Raw genomic sequence first — 25555 nt, 5'->3', positions numbered from 1 at the left:
TGCTGGTAGGCGTTGCATCCTCTGTCACAGAATGGCACCCCAAACACTTAATACACCTGCCATTATTGTTTCTCAGGTCTTCCCCCCCCCCCCCACTGCTTCCTGTCCCACCTACCCGGATCTTGCAACTGTCCTTCACGTGACCTGTTCAAGGTCTTCTAAAAAAATTTCAGCAAATTATAGTATGGCATCCACATCGGCTACTCAGTGTGGCTTGCTTGGTTGAGAAATGCGGTGAAATCCCACGGGGGACCAAGCATCATGTAAAGTGCTATGCAAGGGTACTCAGAAAAAGGAAATCACTTCTACGAGAATTACGACTGCAAGGTCTTGAACTAACAGTCTTGTTCTACTAGGTTCTGAAATGAATGAAGCTCAAACAAATCTCTGCTATCTGGAACGAGTGGCTACATTTTATCTACTAACTTATTCAGTCATTTGTTCAAGAAATAAATATATTTTCATTGGCCCTGAATATGTTTTCTGTGCCAAAGATTGCTCGGGACTCTGGCAACTGACACATGCTTCTTTGGATATAGAATCAAAGACTAGGGACTGAACCCCAAGAAGCAGGCTTGCTTCTGGTGCCCTCAGCTCTCTGAATATGGTGACTGCATTTCACTTCTTACCTACTTGGTAATAGCTCTGGATTTCTATGAGCCAGAAACTCAGAATGGCTTACACTTTGGGACTCCAACCACAATGTCTGTTCATGTCATCCGGAAATCTCGAGCTCCTCTCTTGAATAACTTTGAAAGATAAGACCAGTAGGGTAAAATGAATCACTATGGCTTGAAGATAGGTAAGAGGATGGGCATAGAATTGGCACATTCCACACTAATCAGGTTTTAGTTAGAATGTCGAACCAGCAGAAAAATTCAAAGGACTTAGAACCAATTCAACAAACCCTTCAGGAATGTGCTTCCTGTCAGAAAGTTCTGTGAACGGGCACAGCTCTACACAGCACACATTTCCACTCTGGGGAATAGGAGGGAGACCCAAGCGTGCTTTGGGGGGCACTTAGAATCCAGTGGGAACAGGAACCACACGAAGGAGGGTACCTTTAAAATCCCCACACCTATCAGTGTGGTACACAGCTACATCCATGCTGCTGAAGTGGTTCGTGCATTAGTGAAATTGGGCAAAACCAGGGAGATAATGCATCCATGGATGTGTTTGGCAGGAATATCAAGATTAGTAAGAAAGAGGAGAGCTAGAATGAAGGGGGAGAAGGGTGTGGGAGGGGTCAGGGCCTCCGTCATGACCAAGCCCAGGACAGGCAGGTGCAGAGACCATGTTGGCTGTTTGGGAGGATGGAGACCCATGCCAATTCCAAGTACATCTCCATCACCCCAGGACCCCTCAACTCCACCAGATACAGCTGGGCTCAGCACAGGGGCAGGGGCAGTGTTTGTTTTACAGATGAAGAAATGGAGACCCAACCTGGAGAAGAGGTTTATCCGAAGTCACGTAGCCACAGGGCTGGAACTCAGGCTCCTAGCTCACGGCCAAGTGGGTTCTCTTCTGTATGAAGCTGTGCTTCTGATTGCCTGGTCTAAAGGAGGGTGTCACCCATGATGTAGTGGTATCTTTGATAAGTCAGGGAGAATAGGTTCAGGCTGTCCTATTCCCAGAAAGAAGAGTGCTTAGGGGGAAAGGGGCTTCAAAGCTGCTCGTGGTGGATGCATGGGAGGTGGGGACATGGGGAGCGAGTTCTCTGAGGCTGGTGGACAGAACATCTTCAGTCGCCCAGTCCAGGAGAGTCTGAATAGCTCACTTACAGCTCAGCATTCCAGGTCCACATCTGCAGGAGAAGCAGGGTCACCAGTGAGAGCTGACACCTGACGTCTTCTCGAATTGCTTTGTTCAGTCTCCTTGTCTTCAAGGCAAGACCTCCACATATTCACTGTTACTGTTCTCTGGGGAAAGAAACAGAAGACCAGCCATGAGGATCAGTGCCCAGGAGTCTCACTGACCGACCTCACTCCAGGGAAAGAAGACCTCTCTCCAGGCACAGGACGACCTCGGTTGTTGCATCACAGTGGCATCTTCAAGGGCTGGGGTACCCCAGGGAGCTCTGCTGACAAAATGGGGGTGGGTCTCTTTACAAGGTTAGGCATCGGAGATTCCCATCCCAGATGCCTCCACCCCCTGGCAGAAAACCTGTGATTCCCTGAGACTGAGAGCATCTGAAGCTTATTCTAAGGAGGCCAAGGGAATGGAGAAAGGCAACGAGCTGGGGAGAGGACTGTCTCCCCTTTGGGGAAAGCTGAAGACTCTGGGGGGGTCACCCACCAGGGCTAATCAAGCATGGGCAGCTGGGGAGGTGAGACTCCCGCCCAGTTCTTAGGAAAGATCTTCAAAGGACGCTCCTCTTCCATTTGTGATTCTTTAATCATTGCTGGACAGATACTACCACCGCCCCAACCACCCTCGGCACACGTACATTCCTGGGTTTCTACCTCTGCCACCCCCCACTTTGTGCTTTTTTTCTATAATTTTTGGTAGAACATGGCCGCGGGACGACACCCGTAGCCGAACCTATATAGGAAGTGACTTTGTGTGTGCAGGGGGCAGGGGGCAGAGAAACAGTGGCGGAGGAGGGGTTTTTGTTTTCATTCTTTCATTACTTTCTTAAAGTGCATTCACTTATTTGGGGGGGTGGGAGACGGGCAGAGAGAAGAGGGAGACAGAGAATCCCAAGCGGGTTCCGTGCCATCAGCGCACAGCCAGACGTGGGGTTCGATTCCATGACCATGAGATCATGACCAGAGCTGAAACCAAGAGTCAGACGCTTAAGGGACTGAGCCACCCAGGTGCCCCCGGGGGGGTTTATTTTGATCATTAAAAACCCATACTTCGGGACGACTGGGTGGCTCAGTCGGTGAAGCGTCCGACTCTTGATTTGGGCTGAGGTCATGATCTCACGGTTCGTGGGTTGGAGCCCCACTCTCCCTCTCCCTCTGCCCCTCCCCTGCTTGCACTGCCTCTCTCTCAAAATAAATAAACTTTATTAAAATAAATAAAGTAAAAAGCCATGCTTAGTTTTGTTGGGGGGGGGTGAGAAGCTTGCCCTGGCACTCCGGAGGGTGATTTTGCTGTGGACAGAGTGGAATGTGGGGTGATTTCAGGTTCCCTGGAGCTCCCTAGCTGGCCTGGAACTCTCTTACCAACACCCCCAACCTGGCCACTCATAGCTGAAATCCCTCTGCTTGGGAACGTAGCCACACACGCCACCATGAGAAAACGGGGGTGAGCCAAAAATGTCTCAGGGGGTCTGAGCTAAATTCCAGCCACTTTGTACCTGACAAGAGAGATTATTTTCTGAGAGCAGGTTCAAGGTGGGGGTAAGAGAGTCGTTGCGGCTGTTCACGGTAACAATTTGAGAGGCCTCAGCGTGGATTCTCGGCACTTAGGTTTACTGACCATCTCTCATGTTCCGCCATGTTTCCGTTCCTTTAGGGATGTATCTGAAATCACTCGTCCCCTAGCACTTATCGAGCAGAATGTGACAGTATGAGCCTTGGAGAGGGCCTTGGAGCGATTTTCTCATCTGAAAATTTTGCCTGCTTGTCCGTCCCTTCCCCGAACGGTGGTTCGCACAAGGTCATGGGGCAAAGTCGGCCAGTGGAAGAAACGGGACTATAAGGTTCCTTCTGGACCCCCCCTGTTAAGGGTTTTTACCGTAAATATTATCCAACTTTATCTGTGACCGTCTCCATCTCAGGCGGGAGCTGGTTTTCTTTATTGGCCGTACAAGGTGGACCACCAGCCCTTGATTTGGTTTCTCAAATGCGGAGATCAATTCCTTTAGGTCTGGAAAGATCTTCTTGGGAGCGCCTTCCACGGTCTGCCAAGATACAAGAAGGAGATGGCTCGTCACCTTCAACTGTGAGTGAAATGTGATACTTCTCAAAGATGTGGTTTTCAGGGCTACCTCTGAGCTGGCAAACTGAAAATAAGTGGCTGGCGGTTCAAGCTTCAGAGCTCACCCCGATGGGGGCCCCCCAGGGGGACTCAGCGGGTTAAGCGCCTGACTCTTGATTTCGGCTCAGGTCATGATCTCATGGTTTGTGAGTTCGAGCCCTGAAACGGGCTCCACACCTGCTTGGGACTCTCTCTCTCCCTGTGTCTGCCCCTCCCCCGTGCATTCTCTCTCTCTCTCTCAATAAATTTAAAAACATTAAAAAAGAAAAAGAAAAAGAAAAAAGAGCTCACAGCAATGGAAATACACAGAAACCTTTGTTTTTAAGACCGGCCTCTGACTTGAGCTACTGTGAGTAAAGGGAATAATGACTGAGGCGTCCCGCCTCGGTCTGCAGTGAGCCCCAACCTCAGCAAGTTGTCTGGGGTACCACACAGGGTACCCCTCTGGGAGCCGATGTCAGACACGGTGACTTGTGTGTGTTTTCTCCTTTTTTTTAATTTAAATTTAATTTTAATTTTAATTTTTTTTTTAATTTAAATCCAAGTTAGTTAACATATAGCATAATAATAATTTCAGGAATAGAACTTAGTGATTCCTCACTTACTTAGAACACTGAGTGCTCATCCCAACAAGGGCCGGCCCATGTAACCCGTCCCCCCACCCAACGCCCCTCCGGCAACCCTCGGTTTGTTCTCTGTATTTAGGAGTCTCTTATGGTTTGTCTCCCTCTCTGTTTTTATCTTATTTGTCCTTCCCTCGTCCTATGTTCATGGTTTTCTTGATGATCACTGTGGTTCTCAGATGGCTCCATGTCAGACTGCAGACGGGTGTGGTGACCAGAAGTTTCTCTGACGTGTGGTGTGGTTAACCTTCATCAGAGATTCTGGCAGACTTTGCAGCAGACTGCAGGGAAGTTCCATATAAGGCCGTCACTTCAACCCAAGCCCCCATCCACTCACTACAGGCCCCTGAGAGTTTTGCTACCCCTCAGTGAGATGCCTCCTGTATCTGAGTTATAACTGATTTCCGTGCCTCTCTGCTTTGTCCAGACAAGAGACAAAATATGGTATTAAGGAATTATCACAATCTCCCAAAGCATGGACAACAAAGAAAAAAAGTTTTAATATAAGTTGCTTTTTAGAACACATTTTATTTTGAAATAATCTCAGACTTGAAGGAAAGTTGCAAAACTCTTTTTAAAATCTGTATATATATATCCTTCACCTACCCCTCAAAGGTTAACGTTTTATTGTATATATTTGCTTTTCGTTTTCTCTTTCTAAATGTGTATAGATATATGTGCATATATAGCGATACATATATATATATTTTTTTTTTTTTGAGATTGAGTGCAAACGCGATAGCTCTTTAACCCTAAATGCTTCAATATTTCCAAAAAAAGCAAGGACATTACATATCCACACTACAATGATTAAAATGAGGAAATTAGGGGCGCCTGGGTGGCGCAGTCGGTTAAGCGTCCGACTTCAGCAGGTCACGATCTCGCGGTCCGTGAGTTCGAGCCCCGCGTCGGGCTCTGGGCTGATGGCTTGGAGCCTGGAGCCTGTTTCCGATTCTGTGTCTCCCTCTCTCTCTGCCCCTCCCCCGTTCATGCTCTGTCTCTCTCTGTCCCAAAACTAAAAATAAATGCTGAAAAAAATAAATAAATAAATAAATAAATAAAATGAGGAAATTAACCTTGATGTAGTACAGACCTTATTCAAATTTTGTCAATTGCCTTAATAATGTCCTTTGTAGGGAAATGAAAAATTACATGTATGCACACACACATCACACACACACCATACATCATACACACACACACACACACACACACACACACACACATATGGATATGGCTATATATGTGTGTGTGATATGTGTGTGTGCTTGAGGATCACTGCATATTCTAATTTCTTTTAAATATGCACAACGAACATTAACATATTGAAGATTCTGAGATATTTTGCAGTAAAAAGATCTGCTTAATCTTGTCTGCAAGTGCTTCAAAAAGATTATTTCAGGATTCCCTGTTAGTGAAGATTCAGTTAAATTTATTATACTCTACTTCCTAAGCCAGAGAAATCATTTCAAAAAAAAAAAAAAGGTTTTTTTCTGCTTAGTGCTCAGTAAACCAGAAAAATTAAAGAAACCCCCAAGACTGCTAGTCCACTGATGCCCCCTTATATTTTCCTATAACCATGGAGCTCACACGGCTTCCTAAACATTCAGACCTCTCCCCACCTTCCCATTGCATCCCACCCTGGTCATTGCGTCGTCGTCTTCTAATTGGACAGTGGTCCCGTATGGAGTCCAGGCTGGTGCATTTGACCCTGGGGGATCCAGGGTCATGCATACCTCTACGGGTCTGAATAACAACCTTGATTATTCAAAAATTCTCCCTATTTCCCTCAGAGAAAGACAGGGTTAACTATTGATTTGACTCAAACTCTGCATGTGGCTTCCCTTTTTAAAATGCCTCTACGTGGCCACATCTCAGGTTCAAGAGATGATCTCAGATTCTTCTCCCCACCTTTTGTTGCTGCTTTTACAGCAGTTCTGGTATGTTCTTACCTGTATGTTGTAAAACCCGTGTCTCTCTTTGAAGATTCGGTATGTGTAGACGAAATTTTTAAACCTGTGGGAAGATAACTGTGTGAATCATTATATTCTTTTTTTTTCTAAGTTAATTTATTTATTTTGAGAGAGAGAGAGAGGGGGAGAGAGTATGGGAGGGGCAGAGAGAGAGGGAGAGAGAATCCCAAGCAGGTTCTGAATCATGGCCTGAGCGGAAATCAAGACTCAGACGTTCAACCGACTGAGCCACCAGGCACCCCAACATAAGGTTCTCATAGGCAAATCCGGGTAGCATATACCTCTCTATTATGCGTGCAGTGCCTTTGGCATTCTTGGGTCCTAAAAAGAAACCGATCATTTTCAGGCATTCTCATCTGTGGGAATTTGAAAGAGACAAAGGTTTGGAAATGGGGACCCTAATTCTGCTGGTGGACGTCAGGGCTTGTGGCCAAGAGGGTAAGGAGAGGGAATTTTCTATTTCCATGGTCTTGGTACTTCGCTCTAGTTTTTTTCACTTAGCTCTAAGTTGGTGCAACATACAAAATGCCATTGAGCCATTCCTGTACTGTTTGCCAAACGATGTGTCATTGACCTCGACAGAGATAGTTAGTGTTAATTAAAACAGAACGTTGAGAGTTCTGTCCAGGGAGGCGACATGCTGTGCTTTTGTTCTTCGTTGGGATTGGTGCCACTGGCTAAGTAATCTAACCGGAATCTACACAACAGACCCAATCTAACAATTTCCAAAGCAAGATATAGCATACAAACATTACCGTATTTCTGCAACTCCAAGATGCCATCAATGTAAAGTGTCAAATTAACAATAGCTTTCCAGGAGAAAAATGCATACGTTAAATGTTTCTACCAACCGTTCAACGTGTTCTGATCCCACACAAACATTAAAATGTAAAAAAAAAAAAAAAAAAAGGGATGCCTGGGTGGCTCAGTTGGCTGAGTGTCTGACTTCAGCTCAGGTCGTGATCTCAGGGTTCATGAGTTCGAGCCCCAAATCTGGCGCACTACTGACAGCACAGAGCCCACTTTGGATCCTCTGTCCCCCCCACCCTCTCTCTGACCCTCCCCTGCTCATGCTCTCCCTCTCTCAAAAATGAATAAACAGGGTGTTTTATGGAACCAATTTGACAATAAATTATATATTAAAAAATGAATAAACATTTGTTTAAAAAGAGGGAGTGAGAGATTAAAGGCATTGACATGAGGTTCAAATTATCTGATGACTCTCACACCACCACTTTGCACCTGTGCCAAAGAATCATTGGACTGAATTGAGAATTTAGAAAGCTACTTAGAGCGTTAACAGAAGCTTTTTACAGAAGACTTTATCACTGTTTGTCTGAAGGCTTTGGCAGTTGACTTCAAATCCCAATCCTTTTTGTGGGGTTTCCTGAGGCCGGAATAAGCCAGTGGGTGTCCCCAAATCACATGGGAAGCAACACAACATTTCACATGAGTCCTTGTCCACATGTGATAAGGTATCGCACATCTGGGAAGAGGTCTCAAATATTCCTTTTCACGGAGGTATCGTTCAAATTAGGATCCAAACGAGGTCCATACGTTGCATTTGGTTGATCACCCAGTCCTTAGAGACCCAACTATCAAATGTTAAGTTCTTAAATGACTTCATTTTTAATTATACTGTTGTATTATGAGCTAAGACAACCTCCACCAGAGGAATGTGAAAGAGTAAAGCAAATGGAGTTTCTACGTTAACTAGTCCGAAAGCCATAGACTTCAAGTTGTAAAGACAGACATTGCTCAAATTTGATCTTTTTCTTTGCAAAGCACTTTAAAATTTTTTTTTTGATGTTTATTTATTTTTGAGGAGAGAGAGACAGAGTGTGAGCAGGGGAAGGTCAGGAGAGAGGGGGACACAGAATCTGAAGCAGGCTCCAGGCTCTGAGCTGTCAGCACAGAGCTCGACGTGGGGCTCGAACTCACGAGCTGTGAGATCATGACCTGAGCCGACGTCAGACACTTAACCAACTGAGTCACTCGGGCGCCCTTAGCATTTTAAATGAAATAACGAGCCATGTTGCCACATTGCTTTGCAAAGAAATGGACTTTTTGAACTTGTGATACCTACCTGCATTGATTTTGGAATGTTTAGGGGAAAAAATTCACTAAGAGATTACAGAGCATATACTTTATATGACTATAGGGTCTTTGGGTAAACGTAAAAACTTATTTTTTTAATACCCTCTGTTCTAATTATTATTATTTTTAAATTTGTTATTTTTGAGAGAGAGAGAGAAAGCACGTGAGCAGAGAAGGGGCAGAGAGAGAGGTGGGGGGAGAGAAGATCCAAAGCGAGCTCTGTGCTGACGGCACAGGAACCATGAGCTCATGACCTGGGCCAAAGCTGGACGCTTAACCGACTGAGCCACCCTGGTGCCCCTGTTATTTTATAAATGCCACTTAAAAACTTATCAAAGAAACATGGTTCTTCCAGCATACATTTATACTAAAGATACATAAAAAGACCAGGTTTATCCTAGGCCTTCGCCCCATCACCGATGGTGACGGGGGAGCCCCTTCTTTGGCTCCAAAGCTTACAGTCTTGCCTCTACTCTCTGCCTTCAGTCCCCTGGCCTAATCTCATCATGCCCTTTGTCCCTGCTGTCATCATTACAAGAACCCCAGTCTTTAATCATCCCCGTCCACCTTGCTCTAAAGGAAACCTTGCTTTGCCCCAGGACATGGCCCCCCCTGCCTCGTCTACAAGGCTGCTTCTTTCTCCCAAAGCCCTCCCTCCCCCTGCAGGGCCTGAGGGGGACACCCGTGTCCCGGTTCTCAGCTGTTTCCCTCCTTCCTCCAAACCCTCAGCTTTGAGGTTCACATCATTAGATTATGTTGCCTACCTATTGCCCCTCCCTGCTGTGGCATGTCGTGCCCCGGCTTACTGCCACTCGATTCTCCATGGCACGGCCTAGCTCTTAGCCCATCGTCACTGTCTTCAGTGCTATTCCTGCCTCAGCCTCCATGATTGTAGTCCACACGTACATTCCCCTGAGACATTCCAGTTTCTCACCTCCTTCAGCTCTTCTCCAGGGGCCTCACCTTCCACCTACATCAGCCACGCGCTCCTATGTCCAACAACCAGGACTGGGGGCCCAGGGCAACATCAAAATGCAAGACCCCTTGTTAAAAAATGGTTAGGAATTTCAACATGGCGACAGCAGAGCATTAAACCAAGTGCAGGGCCCTGTGAACGGGGGGGCTTTGTGCAACTGTGTGGGTGGCAAGCCATGAAGCCAGCCCTGCTTTCAACCTTGAGCTTGTGATTGCCACTAACCGTAACCCTTTGTAATGTGACCTTCACACATCCCACTCTCTTGCTCCCACTTCTAGACCCTTTCCTCCATTCACTGACCCCATCAATCCCTTGACCATAGAGCCTCCAATCTATTGGCCCTACCACTTTTCACTGTTGTCACCCTTGGCATGCTGACTGGTCTCACTTTGAATTAATGACCACAGAACTCCAATGGGCTCTTAGTGCCCCCACCCGAGGCAAGCATTTCCTTCCCTATTCCCTCAATAGTGATTCTACGTTGTCTCCTTTCTTCTTAAACCCTGAACACCTCACGCTTAACTGATGACTTCATAGAGATTCAAGCAATCAGAAGGAAACCGCCAGTCTCTGAATTGCCACAGCTATTAGCCTGTGCGGTCACCTACTCTGCCTTAATTACCATGCCTGAACCTTGCATGTTACTCTGGAACTAATCCCTCTTACTTCCACTGGATGCCATCCATTTTCATCTATTCAAGGACATAGATCTAGAAATTTCTTCCTCCCTCTCCCTGATGTCATTAATTCTTATTCTTTCCACAGCTAGGGTGGCCCTTTTAAAAACTGTGAGTCAGATGTGTTGTTTTAATTATAGAGATTTATTAACTTTTTCTACTTGTTCAAAAGATTTTCCTATACAGATAAATAGCAAAAATATTTGTCATCTATTTGCACCAAGATGATTTTGATTTCAATCGTCAAGTAGCAATTGTCATTGACTCTTATATCTTCTAATATTTAACAAATGCCTTGAATTTTTGTGCAAAAAAAAATGTGAGTCAGGCTATGTCCCTCCTCTGCACAAAAATATGGTCAATTTATTTAAAATTTTTTTTTACTTTTAAGTAATCTCTATACCCAACATGGGGCTCAAACTCACAACCCCGAGATCAAGAGTCTCATGCTCTTCCGACCAAGCCAGCCAGGTGCCCCAAATCTGGTCAATGTTGAATAAGAAAAATAAGATTGCTGCATGTGAAGGGACGGCAGGGCATGTTTCTGTCTTAACACATCTCATGTCTTCTTATAGAGCTATAATTAAGACAGCGAGGAACTGATTCGAGGGTAGAAAAGATATTAATGGAATAAAATAGAGAGCCCAGAAACAGATCCACATATGTCTGAAAACTTGGTCTATGATAGGGTTGGCACAACAGAGCAGTGAGGAGGGGACAGGCTAGTTGTTAAATGGTGACGGTGATGTTCTCACATGTAAACAAGTAAAAGTGGACCCTACTTCACACTCTTTTTTTTTTTAATGTTTATTTATTTTGGGGAAAGAGAGAGAGAGTCACAGAGCACTAGTGGGGGAGGGGCAGAGAGAGAGGGAGACACAGAATCCGAAGCAGGTTCCAGGCTCCAAGCTGTCAGCACAGAGCCCGACGCAGGGCTCGAACCCACAAACCGTGAGATCATGACCTGAGCTGAGGTTGGGAGCTTGACCTACTAAGCCACCCAGGTACCCCACCTACTTCACATTCTAATTGAAGACCTAACTGTGAAAAAACAAAACAGTGACCTTAGGAGAAATAAATATGAAGGAACAACTTAGTGACTTGTTAAGGAAGAAGTTTCTTTCCATCACAAAAAGTATAAGCCTTAAGAAAGATTAATGAACTCACTATATTCAAATTAAAATTTCTTGGGGCACCTGGGTGGTTCAGTTTGTTAAGTGTCCAACTCTTGATTTTGGCTTCGGTCATAATCTCACAATTCATGGGATCGAGCCCCACCTTGGGCTCTGCGCTGACAGCATGGAGCCTGCTTGGGACTCTCTCTCTCTCTCTCTCTCTCTCTCTCTCTCTCTCTCCCCCTCTGCCCCTCCCCCACTCACACACGGTGACATGCAAGCACATGCTTTCCCTCAAAAAATTTAATTACTTAAATCAAAATTCCTAATTATCAAAATACATTAGCAAAGCAAAAAAGTCTGCAAACTGGGAAAAGATATTGCAGCACTAGTATGTAATAAGAACACTGATTTACCGTAAGAAAAAGGCAAACAAAATGTCCAATAAACATAGGAAAAGATGCTTCACTTCACTCTCAATCAGGGAAATACAAATATGAACCATAATTAGATATCATTTCACACCAAACTGGTAAAGACATATGAGTTTACTAATGGAAAATATTGGCTGTTATGTGAAGCTATAGAAAGTTTTACATACAACCAATGGGATGTAATTAGATACTGATGTCTTGGAGAACAATTTGGCAAAATCTAGTAAAGCTGAAATGCATACACTCTATAAGCCTCGGTGTGTACCTTTCGAGATTGGTAATATTGACACAAAACTGACAATGCCAATATCTTATTATTTACTAAAAAGCAAAGATCATAGAAACTAAATATGTAATACATTTAAACACATTTACAATCAAAGAAAATCATAAATATATGATAAAATATTAGGTCAAAGTGTAAAACTAATGACAAGACATAAAATAAATACCAATTTTCTAATGCAAACCATCATTAGATGAAATTAATTAGCATATAGTGTCCCAAAAATAACAAATCAAACACTCCGTACACCTCATTAAATTTAAAATAATGAAAAGTGTAAAGTAAAATAGCTATTTTTAGTGAAATTTTGAGGTGCAAATGGGGAAAGGGAGAGGTGAGGATGAAGGGAGGGGCAGGGAAGAAGACAGGGAGGGGGGTGAATCACTGGGGTCATCACTGGCTTCTGAGGATTTTTTTATGCAAACACTTCCATCTGTCGGAAGAGCCTTATCTGTTGACACTAGTTGGGGTAAGTTTACGCTCACTCTGACCACTTTCCTTTGATTTTTTTCACCTTCAAACAATCTCCTCTCTTGCTCTGCAACTTCAAACAAATCTGTTTTGGACATTTTGGATCCTCGTAGGAGCTGATACCTTTTTCCTGAAAGCAGAGTTTGTTCTTCAAGCCCTTCTGAATGTCAGGGGTTAGCTCTCTAAGAGTCTGCACGCTGACTACTCTGAAACAGACTTTATCCCAACACAAAAACAAACCAACAGTCAAAAAGGGGCTCAATTTTCCTTCCAGGGTAGTAGACGCACAGGGTTGTGTTTGTTTCAGGTGTCCAATATGGTGATTCAACACTTCGATTCGTTACTCAGTGCTCGTCACGACCAACTGTGTCCTCTGTATCCCTTTCACTTCTCTGCCCCATCCGCTCCCCCATCTCCCCTCCGGTAACCATGTTTCTTCTCTATAGTTCAGAGTCTGTTTTTTGATTTGGGTTTTTTGTTTCCTTTGTTGGTTTGTTTCCTAAATTCCGCATATGAGTGAAGTCATAGGATATTTGTCTTTCTCTGGATGACTTATCTCACCTGGCATTATACACTCTACCTCCATCCGCGTTGTGGCAAGATTTCATTCTTTTCTTTTGGCCGAATAAAGTCCCACTGTGTGTGTGTGTGTGTGTGTGTGTGTATACACAGTATTTTCATATTTTTGGGGGGTAAATACCCAATAATGAAATTACTGGATCACAAGACAGTTCTATTTTACATTTTTTGAGGAACGTCCAGACTGTCTTCCACAGTGGCTGCACCAGTTCACATGCTCACCAATGGTGCACAAGAGTTCCTTTTTCTCCACATCCTCCCCAACCCTTGTTTTCTGTGTTTTTGATTTTAGCCATTCTGGCAGTGTGACATCCTCGGCCCTTTTGAAGTACACTATTTTGCAGTAAAGGCTATGTTTTTATTCTCTAGTGATTCTCTTTCAGGAAGGATTTACTTTTTTCAGTCATCAGAAAAAAGTTGTGCTTCGAAGAAACGGACCCAGGGGCGCCTGGGTGGCTTGGTCAGTTAAGCGTCGGACTTTGACCTCAGCTCAGGTCATGATCTCATGGCTGGTGAGATCAAGCCCCGAGTCGAGCTCTGCGCTGACAGCGTGGGGCCTGCTTGGGATTCTCTCTCCCCCACCTCTCTCTGCCCCTCCCCCGTTCACACATGCGCGCTCTCTCTCTGTCTCAAAATGAATAAATAAACTTAAAAAAAAAAAGACCTAAAATGAGTATAGTATAAAAATTGGTCTCCCAATTTCTCCCCCTGTGCTGGGATGGGAAAGGGGTAGAGGTGCCTACCTGCTGATGTCCACAGGGACCAAAGAGGGGCAATGGCTGTTGGGGTGCACTTGGCAGATTCCTGTCTTACCCCTTCTCAAGTCTCTTAAAGCTACAGTAACTGATATCATAATATCCTCACTAAGCTCATAGCAGCCAAGCAGCCACATGTCATCTTTGTCATCCAAAGCTTTGCTCAAAGACCTGGTGGTGCAAGGCAGCTGAGTTGATGATTCAGGGCACTGAGTGCTTTAGGTGGAGCGCCTTGGGTGGGGTGCTCCATCAGGGGGAAGGAGGGGAAACTTTGAGAAAAGTTGTCCTTTACTGGTCAAATATACCTCTGATCATACTGAATTTCAATTACTCATTTCCTCCCCTGCACCTCACACTTGGCTGTGAGCTCCGAAAGGCCAGACTCATGTCTGCTTTGCTCACTCCTGCACTTTGCCTGCCCCATAGTTACGCTCAGTGAATATTTGTTGAGTTGCATTGAATTATCTTTTTTTTAAATTTTTATGTTTATTTTTGAGAGAGAGAGAGAAAGCGTGAGCAGGGCAGGGGCAGAGAGAGAGGGAGACACAGTATCCGAAGCAGGCTCCAGGCTCTGAGCTGTCAGCACAAACCCACAAACTGCAAGATCGTGACCTGAGCCAAAGTCAGATGCTTAACCGACTGAGCCACCCGGGTGCCCCTGCATTGAATTATCTTAGCAAGAAATGTGCCAAGCCTATATGAAGAAATCTTACTAAGAGACACGAGTGGCAATGTTTTTGAATGGAAAGATTAAGTATTGTAAAAAATAACAATTCTTATCAAATTATATATTATTTTTTGAGTGTCTATTTTTGAGAGAGAGAGACAAAGCATGAGAGTGGGAGGGGCAGAGAGAAAGGGAAACACAGAATCTGAAGCAGGCTCCAGGCTCTGAGCCGTCAGCATAGAGCTGAACGCGGGGGTTGAACCGTGAGATCGTGACCTCAGCTGAAGTCAGATGCTCAACTGAGACACCCAGGCGCCCCTCAAATTATATTTTAATTGGCATCCCTAGCTCCAACCTGCCCTGAACTCCACTCACTTATTCAACTACTTAACATCTCTTAAATGTCCACTAGGTGTTTCAAATCCAGTATGCTCAAAACCAGTTTTATACCTGTGCTATTCTATCCCACTACGAGTCAATATCCTAACTGATGTCCATGAACTATGAGAGTTTCTACTCTGTCTGGTGAGAACACACGCATTTGCAGACTAATGAGAGTCCCAGAGATTTTTCTATTGGCTTCTTTTGAATGATTTTTTTTTTAACCTGGCTGTGGGTACCTTCCTCATGTGGATGAGCTATTCACCACTAAGCTGAAGATTTGAGATTTCTGCAGATCCCTGGATGATCGGCAGATCTGCAGATCTTTCTCCATGTGTCTCTCTCCTCTTCTGCATTCTCCCCCATGAGTTCTAGGCACAACAGACTTCCTGGACTTCTACCTCTAGCTCATCAATTGAGGGAGACCATAAGGCCCTACCTGGGTAGACAAGGACATTAATATTGTTATTGAGATTATCTCAGATGCTCAGGAATCTAGAAGAAAGATAGAGCTTGTTATGCAGAAACATGGAACATAGAGACACCCAAATTAAAATACTAGAGGTAAAAGCTGCATTGTCTAAGATGTAGAATATGCTGAATGGGATTAGCAGCAAATTTCATGTTGCAGAAAAAATTAATTCGTGAACTTGGAGGTAAAGTGACATGACAGAAACTACCAAAAGTGAAACGAAGAAACCATTGAAATACAAATGGGGGGAAAAAAACAGTACAGAAAATAAACAAAAGAGAAAGTTATTCTCTCAAAGGGTAAATAATATTAATGAAGTTTCATGGGCAGCTGGGTGGTTCAGTTGGTTAAGCGTCTGACTCTTTATTTCGGCTCAGGTCATGACCTCGGGGTCATGTGATTGAGCCCCACATTGGGCTCCATGCTGAGCGTGGAGCCTGCTTGGGATTATCTCTCTCTCTCTCTCTCTCTCTCTCTGCCTCTTCCCCCTCACCCCCCCCCAAAATAAATAAACATTCAAAAAATATATTAAAGTTTCATTTGACATCAGTGAAATGCACAACTTACTTGGTAACACAAAGTAACAGACCTCACTCAAAAAAATAGACTGAATAACCCTGTACCTATTAAAGAATTTGAATTGGTACTTAAAAACTTTCCCACAAAGAAAATTCTAGGCCCAGATGACTTTACTGATACATTCTACTGAACATTTAAGAAAGGAATAATACCAATTGTAAATAAACTCTTCAGAAAATTAAAGAGACTACTCTTAATTTATATTGTGAGGCTAGCATTTCTCTGATATGAAAACCATTTATAGACATGTTTTTAAAGTTAAGGTACAGATTATATTCCCCATGACATAGATTCAGTAATTCTTACCAAAATGTTGGCAAATCAAATTAACCAATGTATACAAAAGACTCCACATAGTAATCAAATGGGATTTATGTCAGGATTAATTTCAAGGTTGTTTTAATATTTGAAAATTAATGAATATTGGTTGATTAGCTCCCAGAAGAAACCAAAAGGGATACACTCCTTGGCATCAGTATTGGCAAAGATTTTTGTGACACTGAACACAAAGACAACAAAAGTAAAATAAACAAGTGGGACTACCTTGAACTACAAAGCTCTGCACAGCAAAGGAAACCAACAACAAAGTGAAAAGGCAAACTACTGAATAGGAGAAAATATTTGCAAATTATATGTATGCTAAGGGGCTAATATCCAAAATATATAAAGAACTCATACAATAGCAACAAACAAGTAATCTGATTTTAAAAATGGGGAGAACTACATAGGCATTTTTCCCAAGAAGATATACAAATGGCCAACAGGTACGTGAAAAGTGCTCAGCATCACTCATCATCAGGGAAATACAAATCAAAACCACGTTGAGATACCATCGCACGCCTGTCAGATGGTTATCATCAAAAAGCCAAGAGATAATAAGTGTTGTCACGGATGTGGAGAAACGGTAAGCTTTGTGTGTTGTTGGTGGAAATGTGAGCTAGTGCAGCTACTATTTAGGAAGCAGTAAGAAGATTCCATGAAAACGTAAAAATGAAACTACCATATGGTCTAGCAATCCCACTTCTGGGTATCCAAACTGAATGAAATCAGTATGTTGAAGAGATATCTGTACTTCCATTTTTAATGAAGCATTATTCACAGTACCAAGATATGGAAACAACCTAAGTGTCCATCAACAGATAAACGGGTAAAGATGTGGTGTATGTGTGTGTATATATATATACACACATGCATGTATATATATATATACACACACATACAATGGAATATTTTTCAACCATGAGAAGGAAGGAAACACTGCCATCTGTAACAACATGGATGGGCCTTAAGGGCATTATGCTAAGTGAAATAAGCCAGACAGAGAAAGACAAATATTGTACAGTATCACGTATATGTAGAATCTTAAAGAAAAAAAAAAGAGAGAAATTAACAGACTAAATATGACTCTCAATCAATGCAGAAAAAGCATTTGACAAACTTTGATATACATTTCTAATAAAAACTCTCAACCTTACTAGGAAGAGAAGAACTAAAATCACAATGGTAAAAGACTGAATACTTTTACCCAAAGATCAGGAGATGACAAGGATTTTGGCACTTGTCACTTCTATTCTGCGTTGCTGTGGAAGTCCTAGCTAGTGCCTAAGGCGAGGAAAGAAACGGAATGGGAAGATTCAAATGGAAGAAGTACGCCCATCTTTAATTGCAGATGGCATAGGGAAAATCACATGAGCGCTACAAAGAAGCCACCAGGCTAGCGAGTGAGTTCGACAAGGCGGCAGGATACAAGATCAATATACAGAAGTCAACTATATTTTTATTGACTTGTATTGAATAAGTGGAATGTGAAATTAAAGTAACATCATGTCAAACAACACAAAAAGACGAAATCTTAGGGATGAAATTGACAAGAGATATACAAGACCTGTTACAAAACATTTCTGAGAGAAATTTTAAAAGACTTAAATAAATGGAGATATTAAACTATGTTCATGGGTCAGAAGTATACATGTAAGTTTCCATGTCAGTTCTCCCCTAATTGATGGATAGGTTCATGCAATCTCAACCTAAATCCCATCAGGCTCTTTTTGGTGGTAGCTGAAAAGCTGAGTCTAAAATATGTACAGAGATGCAAGGAACCTAGGACAGCCAAAATAACCTTGAAAAAGTTGGGGACTTACACTACGTGATTTCAAAACTTATTATAAAAAGAAAGTCATCAACACAATATAGAATTTGCATAAAGATAGAAAAAAGATCAATAGATCAACAGATCCAAACTTACATGGTCAATAGATTTTTTTTTTTTAACAAAGACATCAAAGCAATTCATGAGAAGAAAAGATAATCTTTTCAACAAAGGAGCTGGAACAGTGAGGTAGCCATACCTAATGAACTCCAACCCTAACCTTACCCCAGATACAAAAATTAAATCAGTATGGGCTGCAATAAATGCAAAAGCTGACACTATTAAAACCTAGATGAAAACAAAGGAGAAAACCTTTGCGAAATTAGTTAGGCAAGGATTTATTACATACACACCAAAATTGTGGTCCTCAAAAGAAAAAACTAATAAAATTTGGCCTCATTAAAATTAAGGATCTCTGTTCTTTGAAATACACTGGTTAAAGAGGATAAAAAGACAAGCCACAAAATGGGAGAAAATATTCACAAACCACCTGTCTCATAAAGAACTTGCACCAAAATAGGTAAAGAATTATCAAGACTAAGAAAATAAATGATAGGAAAATAAAAATTTCATGGGCAAAATATTTGAATGGATACGTCATCAAAAAGATATATGGATGGCAAAAAAGTGTATGGAAAAATACTCAGTATCGTTATTCATTAGCTACACGTACGTTAAAACCACAATGAAATACCACCGCACTTACTAATATGGCTTAAACTTAGAAAGCAGACCAAGCAAAGTGTTTGTGAGAATGTGGAGCAATCAGAACTCACAAGATGCCCATGGGAATGTAAATAGTGCATTCACTTTGGAAGACAGCATGGTAGTCTCTTGGAAATATAAACGCACATTGAACATATGACTCAGCACTTATTTTCCTGGGACAAATGAAACCATACGTCCACAAGACTTGGTCACAAATATTCATAGCCACTTCAGGTGTAATAGTTCCGAATGAGCTAAACCAATAGGGTAATGGGATACTACTCAGCAATGAAAAGAATGCACTTTGTAACTATACCGATGAATCTCAAAATAATTATTCTGGATGAAAGAAGTCAGACAAGGGGACGCCTGGATGGCTCAGTCCGTTAAGCATCTGACTCTTGATTTTGGCTCAGGTCGTGATCTCACAGCTCATGAGTTCGAGCCCCACGTCGGGCTCTGCGCTGCATGAAGCCTTCTTATGGTCCTCTCCCTCTCTCTCTCTGCTTCCCCCCTGCTTGTGCTCTCTCTCTCTCTCAAAATAAGTAAATAAACTTTAAAAATTTTTTTTTAAAAAAGAAAGAAGTCAGACAAAAAGGGCTACTACTTTATGATTTGATTTCTATTAAATTCTGGAAAATGTTAATAGTCTCAAATTATATTGGGTCCGCCGGACCAAAATGGAAATAACCTAAATGTCTGATTATGTATAAATTATGATATATCCAATCAACAAAACAGCCAGCAATCCCGAAAAGATGGTGTGTGTTGGCTTTCTTTGATGGGGAAAGATGCCAACGATGCACTGGAAAAAACCAGTGTGCAAACCCTCGTGTATGATGAACGATTTGTGTACATATACGTATTTCCTTATACACGCATATGCATAGAGAGCAGCCTGGAGACATGTGTACTGAAATATCAGAAATGGTAATTTCCATGTGGTGAAACTGAGAACATTTCTGCTTTCTTTTTTATACCTTTCTCCACATTTGGCTTTTCTAAAATAACCAAAAAAGTTTGAATTCTTTTTTTTCCTTTGCGAGCTCTAGAGTCTTTCCAAAGATCTCAAAACCTGGGAGCTAGAAATGACACCCTCTCTGCACCCCCCGCCTCCACCCGGGGCTCTTCCACTCCTTTCTATCTCTGCTTTCTCCTCAGTGAGGACATGTGGTAAGTCAGGGCCCGGATTCTTCTCATCGGCAGCCGTCCCACGGCTACAGAAAGTCCCTCCTTTCCCCTCAGACCCACAGAGGAAGCCTCGGCTCTCCCTGTAGCCACTCCACTTTGACTCTACTGATTATAAAGGCAGACCCACGTCCAACTTCTCACACTCACAGGGTCACACTACAGAGGCAGTGTTTTTGCATGCTGGTGCTTCCTGAAAGCTCTATCAGGGTACACGATCAAGTAACATTTCCTGTCTAGAGTTACCACATCGCTTTCTGGTCAGTACTAGGTGCTGCTTGGCCAACTCTTCGTGTGACTTCCTTTAGTTCGAAACTTTCCTAAGATATTTTTGTTTAGGTCTGTGAAAGCATGGAAGGTGGCCTATTGCCATATTGCCATTCTAACAGCAAAGAAGGGGCAGCCTCAATGTTGGGAAGCAGAATGGTAAGACTCCACGTATCAGGGTCTGCTGGCAAGACCTCCGGTCCTCGGCTTGGGCACTTTATAACACAATTCCAAGGCGAGTACCTTGAGCATATGTCAGGGGCACTGGGGACATTGGTAAGAAGGAACATACTGACGCGTTGGCAAGTTGGGCTTGGACAAGTTATCTAATAAGACACTCCAGTATCTGGGGCACCCGGCTGGCTCAGTAGGTGGAGCATGTGGCTCTTGGTCTCAGAGTCATGAGTTCGAGCCCCACCTTGCGGGTAGAGATTATCTATTTAATAAACAAGTTGAAAAAGGAGAGAAGAAGGAAAAGGAGAGAAAGGAGAAGGGGAAAAAGAAGAAGAAGCACTTCTAGTTTCTTCTCCCACAAATTAGGGGTAACGTCACCTACTAGAAATGGCTTTGCAAAGGGCAAGTGAGATAACAAATACAACATGCCTGTCACAATGTTCAGCTCCTAGAAACCACCTTCATGGGGCACCTGAGTAACTCAGTTGGTTGGGCATCAGACTCTTGATTTCAGCTCAGGTCATGATCTCACGGTCGTGGGATCTCTTTGTTCCTCCCCTGTTCACGTATGCACATGTTCTCTCTTTCTCTTTCTCGAAAAAAAAAAAAAAAAAAAAAAAAAGGACCTTCACGGTGGCTCCAAATGCACAGTTACAGGCAAATAGGCTAATTCTTGAGACCATTTTGGCTTTGCTCACGTCCGGCAACCTAAAGTAGCCTCTCTATCCCTCACTGTACTATGACTCTGTTTTGTTTTCACCATTATTGTCTCCTCTCACCGGAATGTACTTTCACAAGGGCAGGACTGATGCCCGTATCATTCATCGCTATTTTCCCGATGCCTAGAACTGTGTCTGGAATACACATTATAAGAGGCGCTCAGTGTATGCTTGTTGAATGAATGCGTGAAGGTTCTATTCATTCATCCTCCAAATACCTGCTCCACTAAAGCTCTCCACACCTTGATGAGTGAGTCGCTCTTTGCTCTCAGTTCCCACACACCCCAATGTGAGTCCGGTCATCGGCACACACTTTGAGTGTCCGTTTACTTCTTTATTTTCCCCACGAGGCTCTGAGCTGTGTTGAGGGCACCAATCTAGTGCCCACCATAGCTCCTGGCATCTAAGAGACTCTCAACACCCGTTGGACAACTAGAATTGAACGGTCAGTGCTGATCTGCGTGGTGACAAAATTTCACAGGGATCATGATAAAGGCCATTGAGATGGGGGCCATTTGACCTGAGCCTTAAGCCTGATGCACCTGAGATAGGTCTGCCTTTCAGGGACATGGGCACGGGCAAAAATATGTACTCCTCTCTCATCATTTGATTTAGTGTTCTTTTTCCGTTTCTTAGAGACTTTCGCTTTAGGTGAATATGCAGGCTAGCTGGATATTCCACAAAGTTGTCGAAAAGAAACGTCGACAACGTCGACGGATAAACGTCCCAGGATAGACTACTTACCCTGAAGTCTGGGTCAGGGTCTTCCTGTCTCTATGACGTCCCTGGCACCTGCTTTTCCCATTCCTGCTGTTTGCCCTGTTCCTCGCCATCTCCCATCCAGAGACACAACACCCTCAACCGCCATCACCTGTCGGCTTCGGAGCATCTTCCATATCACACTGGAGCTCCGAAAATTCTAGTCTGGGGGAGTTCGAGGAGTTCCAGTCTGGTCATTTCCCTGCATGGAAACCATCTGCGCTTCCCCATTACCTACACAGTCATTCGTTTCAGACCCCATGACATCATCCCAAACCTACTCTACCAAAAGCCATTTCCAAGCTACTTTTCTCGAACCCTGTCAAACATCCTACCTCTAGGTATGCCTTCCATTCCGCTTCCCTGTAATCCAATCTTACCCACTCTTTCCAGTTCCAGCTCAAATGCCACCTCCTCTAAAAAGACCCTCTTGTTCAACTTTTCTGCCCTTGATTTGCATAAAACTGCCTCTTCTTAAATTTATCCTTTGCCCTTTTATAATTCATTTACGTGTTTTGGATCTCCTTGAAAAAAAAAAATTGCAAATTCCCTGTTAGAATCTCCCTAGGCTCTAGTGCCGTGTTTGAATAGATAGTTGGGATTCACTACCTTTTTATACGTTTTCAAAAAAAAAAATTGGGGGATGGGGAGGGGCAGAGAGTGAGAGAATCCCAAACAAGTTCTGCATCGTCAGTGCCGAGCCCGACTTCGGCGGGGCTCAATCCCACGAACCGTGAGATCACGACTTGAGCTGAAATCAAGAGTCTGACTCCTAACCAACTGAGCCACCCAGTGCTCCTACATTCATGATTTTAGCTGCAATTTTCCTGTGCTTCAGCCAGCCTTTGGTGAAGAAAGTACCTATTTGGCTTTGTATGGTTAGGAGTGTGTAAGCGCACACATGTGTGCATGTGTGTGTATTTAGTTGAGGGATGGATACTGAATTTTACCTAATACTTTTAACCAAATCTGAATGAGTTATGCCGTTCGTAAACTTTGGCTAATTAATATTTCATTAAACTAATAATTTACCCGACCTGGAACCGTCCTTGACGTCTTGGAATGGACCAGACTTGAGCACCGTGTACTTTCTCCTCTAACGTGTTCCTGGCTTCTGTTTTGTTAGTAGTTTACTGAAAAGTGGCATTAATTAAAATTGAAATTGGTCTGTAGATTTCCTTTGTGCCTGTGTCCTTTTTGAAAAAAAAAAAAAAAAGTTTTGCCTTCATACATAGAAATCAGGAAAAAAACAATGCAGAGAAACAACTCAAGCTAAAAATGGGTAAAGAATGTGATTGCTCAGGGCCCCCCGGGTGGCTTAGTCTTCTGAGCGTCCGACTTCGGCTCAGGTCATGATCTCACTGTTCATGAGTTCAAGCCCCGCATAGGGCTTGCTGCTGTCAGAGCAGACCCCGGTTTGGATCCTCTGTCCCCCTCTCTCTCTTTGCCCCTCCCCCATTTGCACTCTCTCTCATAAATAAACATTAAAAAGGAATGTGAGTAGGCAATTCTCAAAATAAGAATTACCAATGGCTAAGAAATATATGAATACACTCTTGTCATCACTGGTAATTTGAAAACTCAAACTGCTAACCCCTAAGGCTATCTTTCTTTTACCTACATCCCTGGCATCATATAAAAAAGGAAATCTATCTCTGCCGATTCTGTTAGTAATGACAGTCCCTTTTGTCTTCATTCTTTTTCTTTTTTACGATTTTCTTAACGTTTATTTATTTTTGAGAGACAGAGACAGAGCATGAGCAGGGGAGGGGCAGAGAGAGAGGGAGACACAGAATCCGAAGCAGGCTCCAGGCCGCAAGCTGTCAGCACAGAGCCCCACGCGGGGCTTGAACCCACGAACCGTGAGATCATGACCTGAGCCGAAGTCAGACGGTTCACCCAGGTGCCCCCCTGTTGTCCTCATTCTAAGAAGCACTGAAGCACATCCATAGAGACACTTGGGTTTTAATTCCTATAACAGGCAAAAGAAAAATTTCAGTGATCTCTCCAAACAGAACACTTGAAGATAGTTAGGTTCCCACCGATAGCTGTTCAGGATTGCCTTCTAAACGGGACTGAACAAGCTTGTTTAGCGGGGGAGCTCTGATACTCTGGCCTGAACTCTTTGGAGATGCCAGATAAATTTCAACACAAGCAAGGCGTTTGAGAAATCCGGTCTCTGTTTCTTCGTCTAGAAGATGGTGACTGTTTCTGCTGGCCTTGACTGACTCTAAGGATGAAAGGAAAGGATGCATGTGGAGGCCCTTTACCCATCTAACAAAATTTGAAATCGTATTTTAAGTATCACCAGAGGAGCCGGCAGAATATACGTGAAAACTTACGTCTCTCGGATTAAAGTTTCCTGAAGGGCATCTAGCCTTTTGCCAGAGCAAACAAACCGACCTCTACACTGAGCCCTCCTCTTTAGATATGCTGGCACTGATGAGAAAATCCTTTTTTCTTTCTTCCTCTTTCTTCCTTTCTCACGTGCACCCCCTTGCCTCTGCAATGCCCCTTTGCCCCCCATACTTCCTGCAGCCCTTCCCTTTGCCCCCACCCCTCCCCTGCTGCTGCACAGGGGCTCCTGGGGTCGTGTACGCGCCGTGGACAGATGGATAGGACACGCTCCTTGCGCCCTCTTCAAGCAGAGCCTAGCCTTTTCTCATTCTGCTCATCTGGGCTGCAAGGTCGGAGTGAAATACAATGTCTTTCCCACTGGGCTTCTACTATACTCGGTGTGAGGTTCCAGGTGTGTGTGTGTGTGTGTGTGTGTGTGTGTGTGGGTGTGCGCGCGCGCAAGATGAGACTACTCACGAGACACAGAGGCACAGCACTCCCGGCATGGACTCGCTGTCCCTTATCAGGAAGTTGCCATCCACCCCATCCTTGAGCAGCAAAGTCTCGCAGTCTTTCTTGGACAGAGGGCCATGGTAACAAGGCAGATCCATGGGGAGCCCTTTGGTATCCCCGAAATCCATCCCCAAGTCCGGGGACGGCTCTGAGGAGGGAATTAGAGGAGTGGCCTTGAGGGGCCTTTGGAAGCACCTCTCCAGCTGGCTGGTGGCAGTGAGGTGACGCTGCCTTGCGGGACCCAGACTATTTCAAAAGATTCAGGAAATGAAAGGGGTGGGGCTGACGAAGTGACCATGACATTTCAGCCTGTGAGTGGCCCTAGTGTGACTCACAGAAGTGAGTGAGAGCAAGTTTGAGCACACGGTAAACTCGGTGATGTTCGTGGGTGGGTTGCAAGGCCGAGGCTGAGCTCCCCAGGACGGGGCTGCGGCCTTGAGTATCACCCTAAATCACCTGTTTTCTCCTTCTCCGGCTGCTGGTGTTCCTTCCAGGGAGCACACCGCTACCTTTGGCTGCGACCCTTGCCCATTTCTGGCTGGAGCTGCCCATCACTGTGCTATGCTAAGCTCATAACAGGTGCTCAGAAAGTGTTCAGGTCCTGAATGAAGCCAGGTTTGTCCAGATGTAATGGAGCCATTGAAAAGGTAAGACTTCCACAGGTCAAATGGCATGAAAATCAGAAGACATTAGTGGGAACAAAAGGCAACTGAATGCAATGTGGGGAGA

At 43.8% G+C, this 25555-nt stretch overlaps 1 protein-coding gene across 2 annotated transcripts; it reads right to left on the bottom strand.

Annotated features, from left to right (window-relative positions):
- SH2D1B (SH2 domain containing 1B) lies at positions 1–25027 on the bottom strand. 2 transcript variants are annotated; one of them, XR_007148207.1, is made up of 5 exons: positions 24791–25027; positions 6503–6566; positions 3685–3850; positions 1782–1919; positions 1–1624 (listed from the first exon to the last, which is right to left on the bottom strand). XR_007148207.1 is itself a non-coding variant. In XM_047840748.1 (4 exons), exons 1-4 carry the CDS (start codon positions 24952–24954, stop codon positions 1882–1884), a joined length of 432 nt encoding a protein of 143 aa, XP_047696704.1. In that variant the 5' UTR covers positions 24955–25027; the 3' UTR covers positions 1–1881. The 2 variants fall into 2 exon arrangements, 1 of the variants encoding a protein (XP_047696704.1); XM_047840748.1 differs by having other exon boundaries at positions 1–1919.
- Positions 25028–25555: the final 528 nt, after the last annotated feature.

This window comes from Prionailurus viverrinus, chromosome F1, assembly GCF_022837055.1.
Source record: "Prionailurus viverrinus isolate Anna chromosome F1, UM_Priviv_1.0, whole genome shotgun sequence".
Taxonomy (NCBI): domain Eukaryota; kingdom Metazoa; phylum Chordata; class Mammalia; order Carnivora; family Felidae; genus Prionailurus; species Prionailurus viverrinus.
This window is presented reverse-complemented; position numbering and strand designations above follow the sequence as displayed.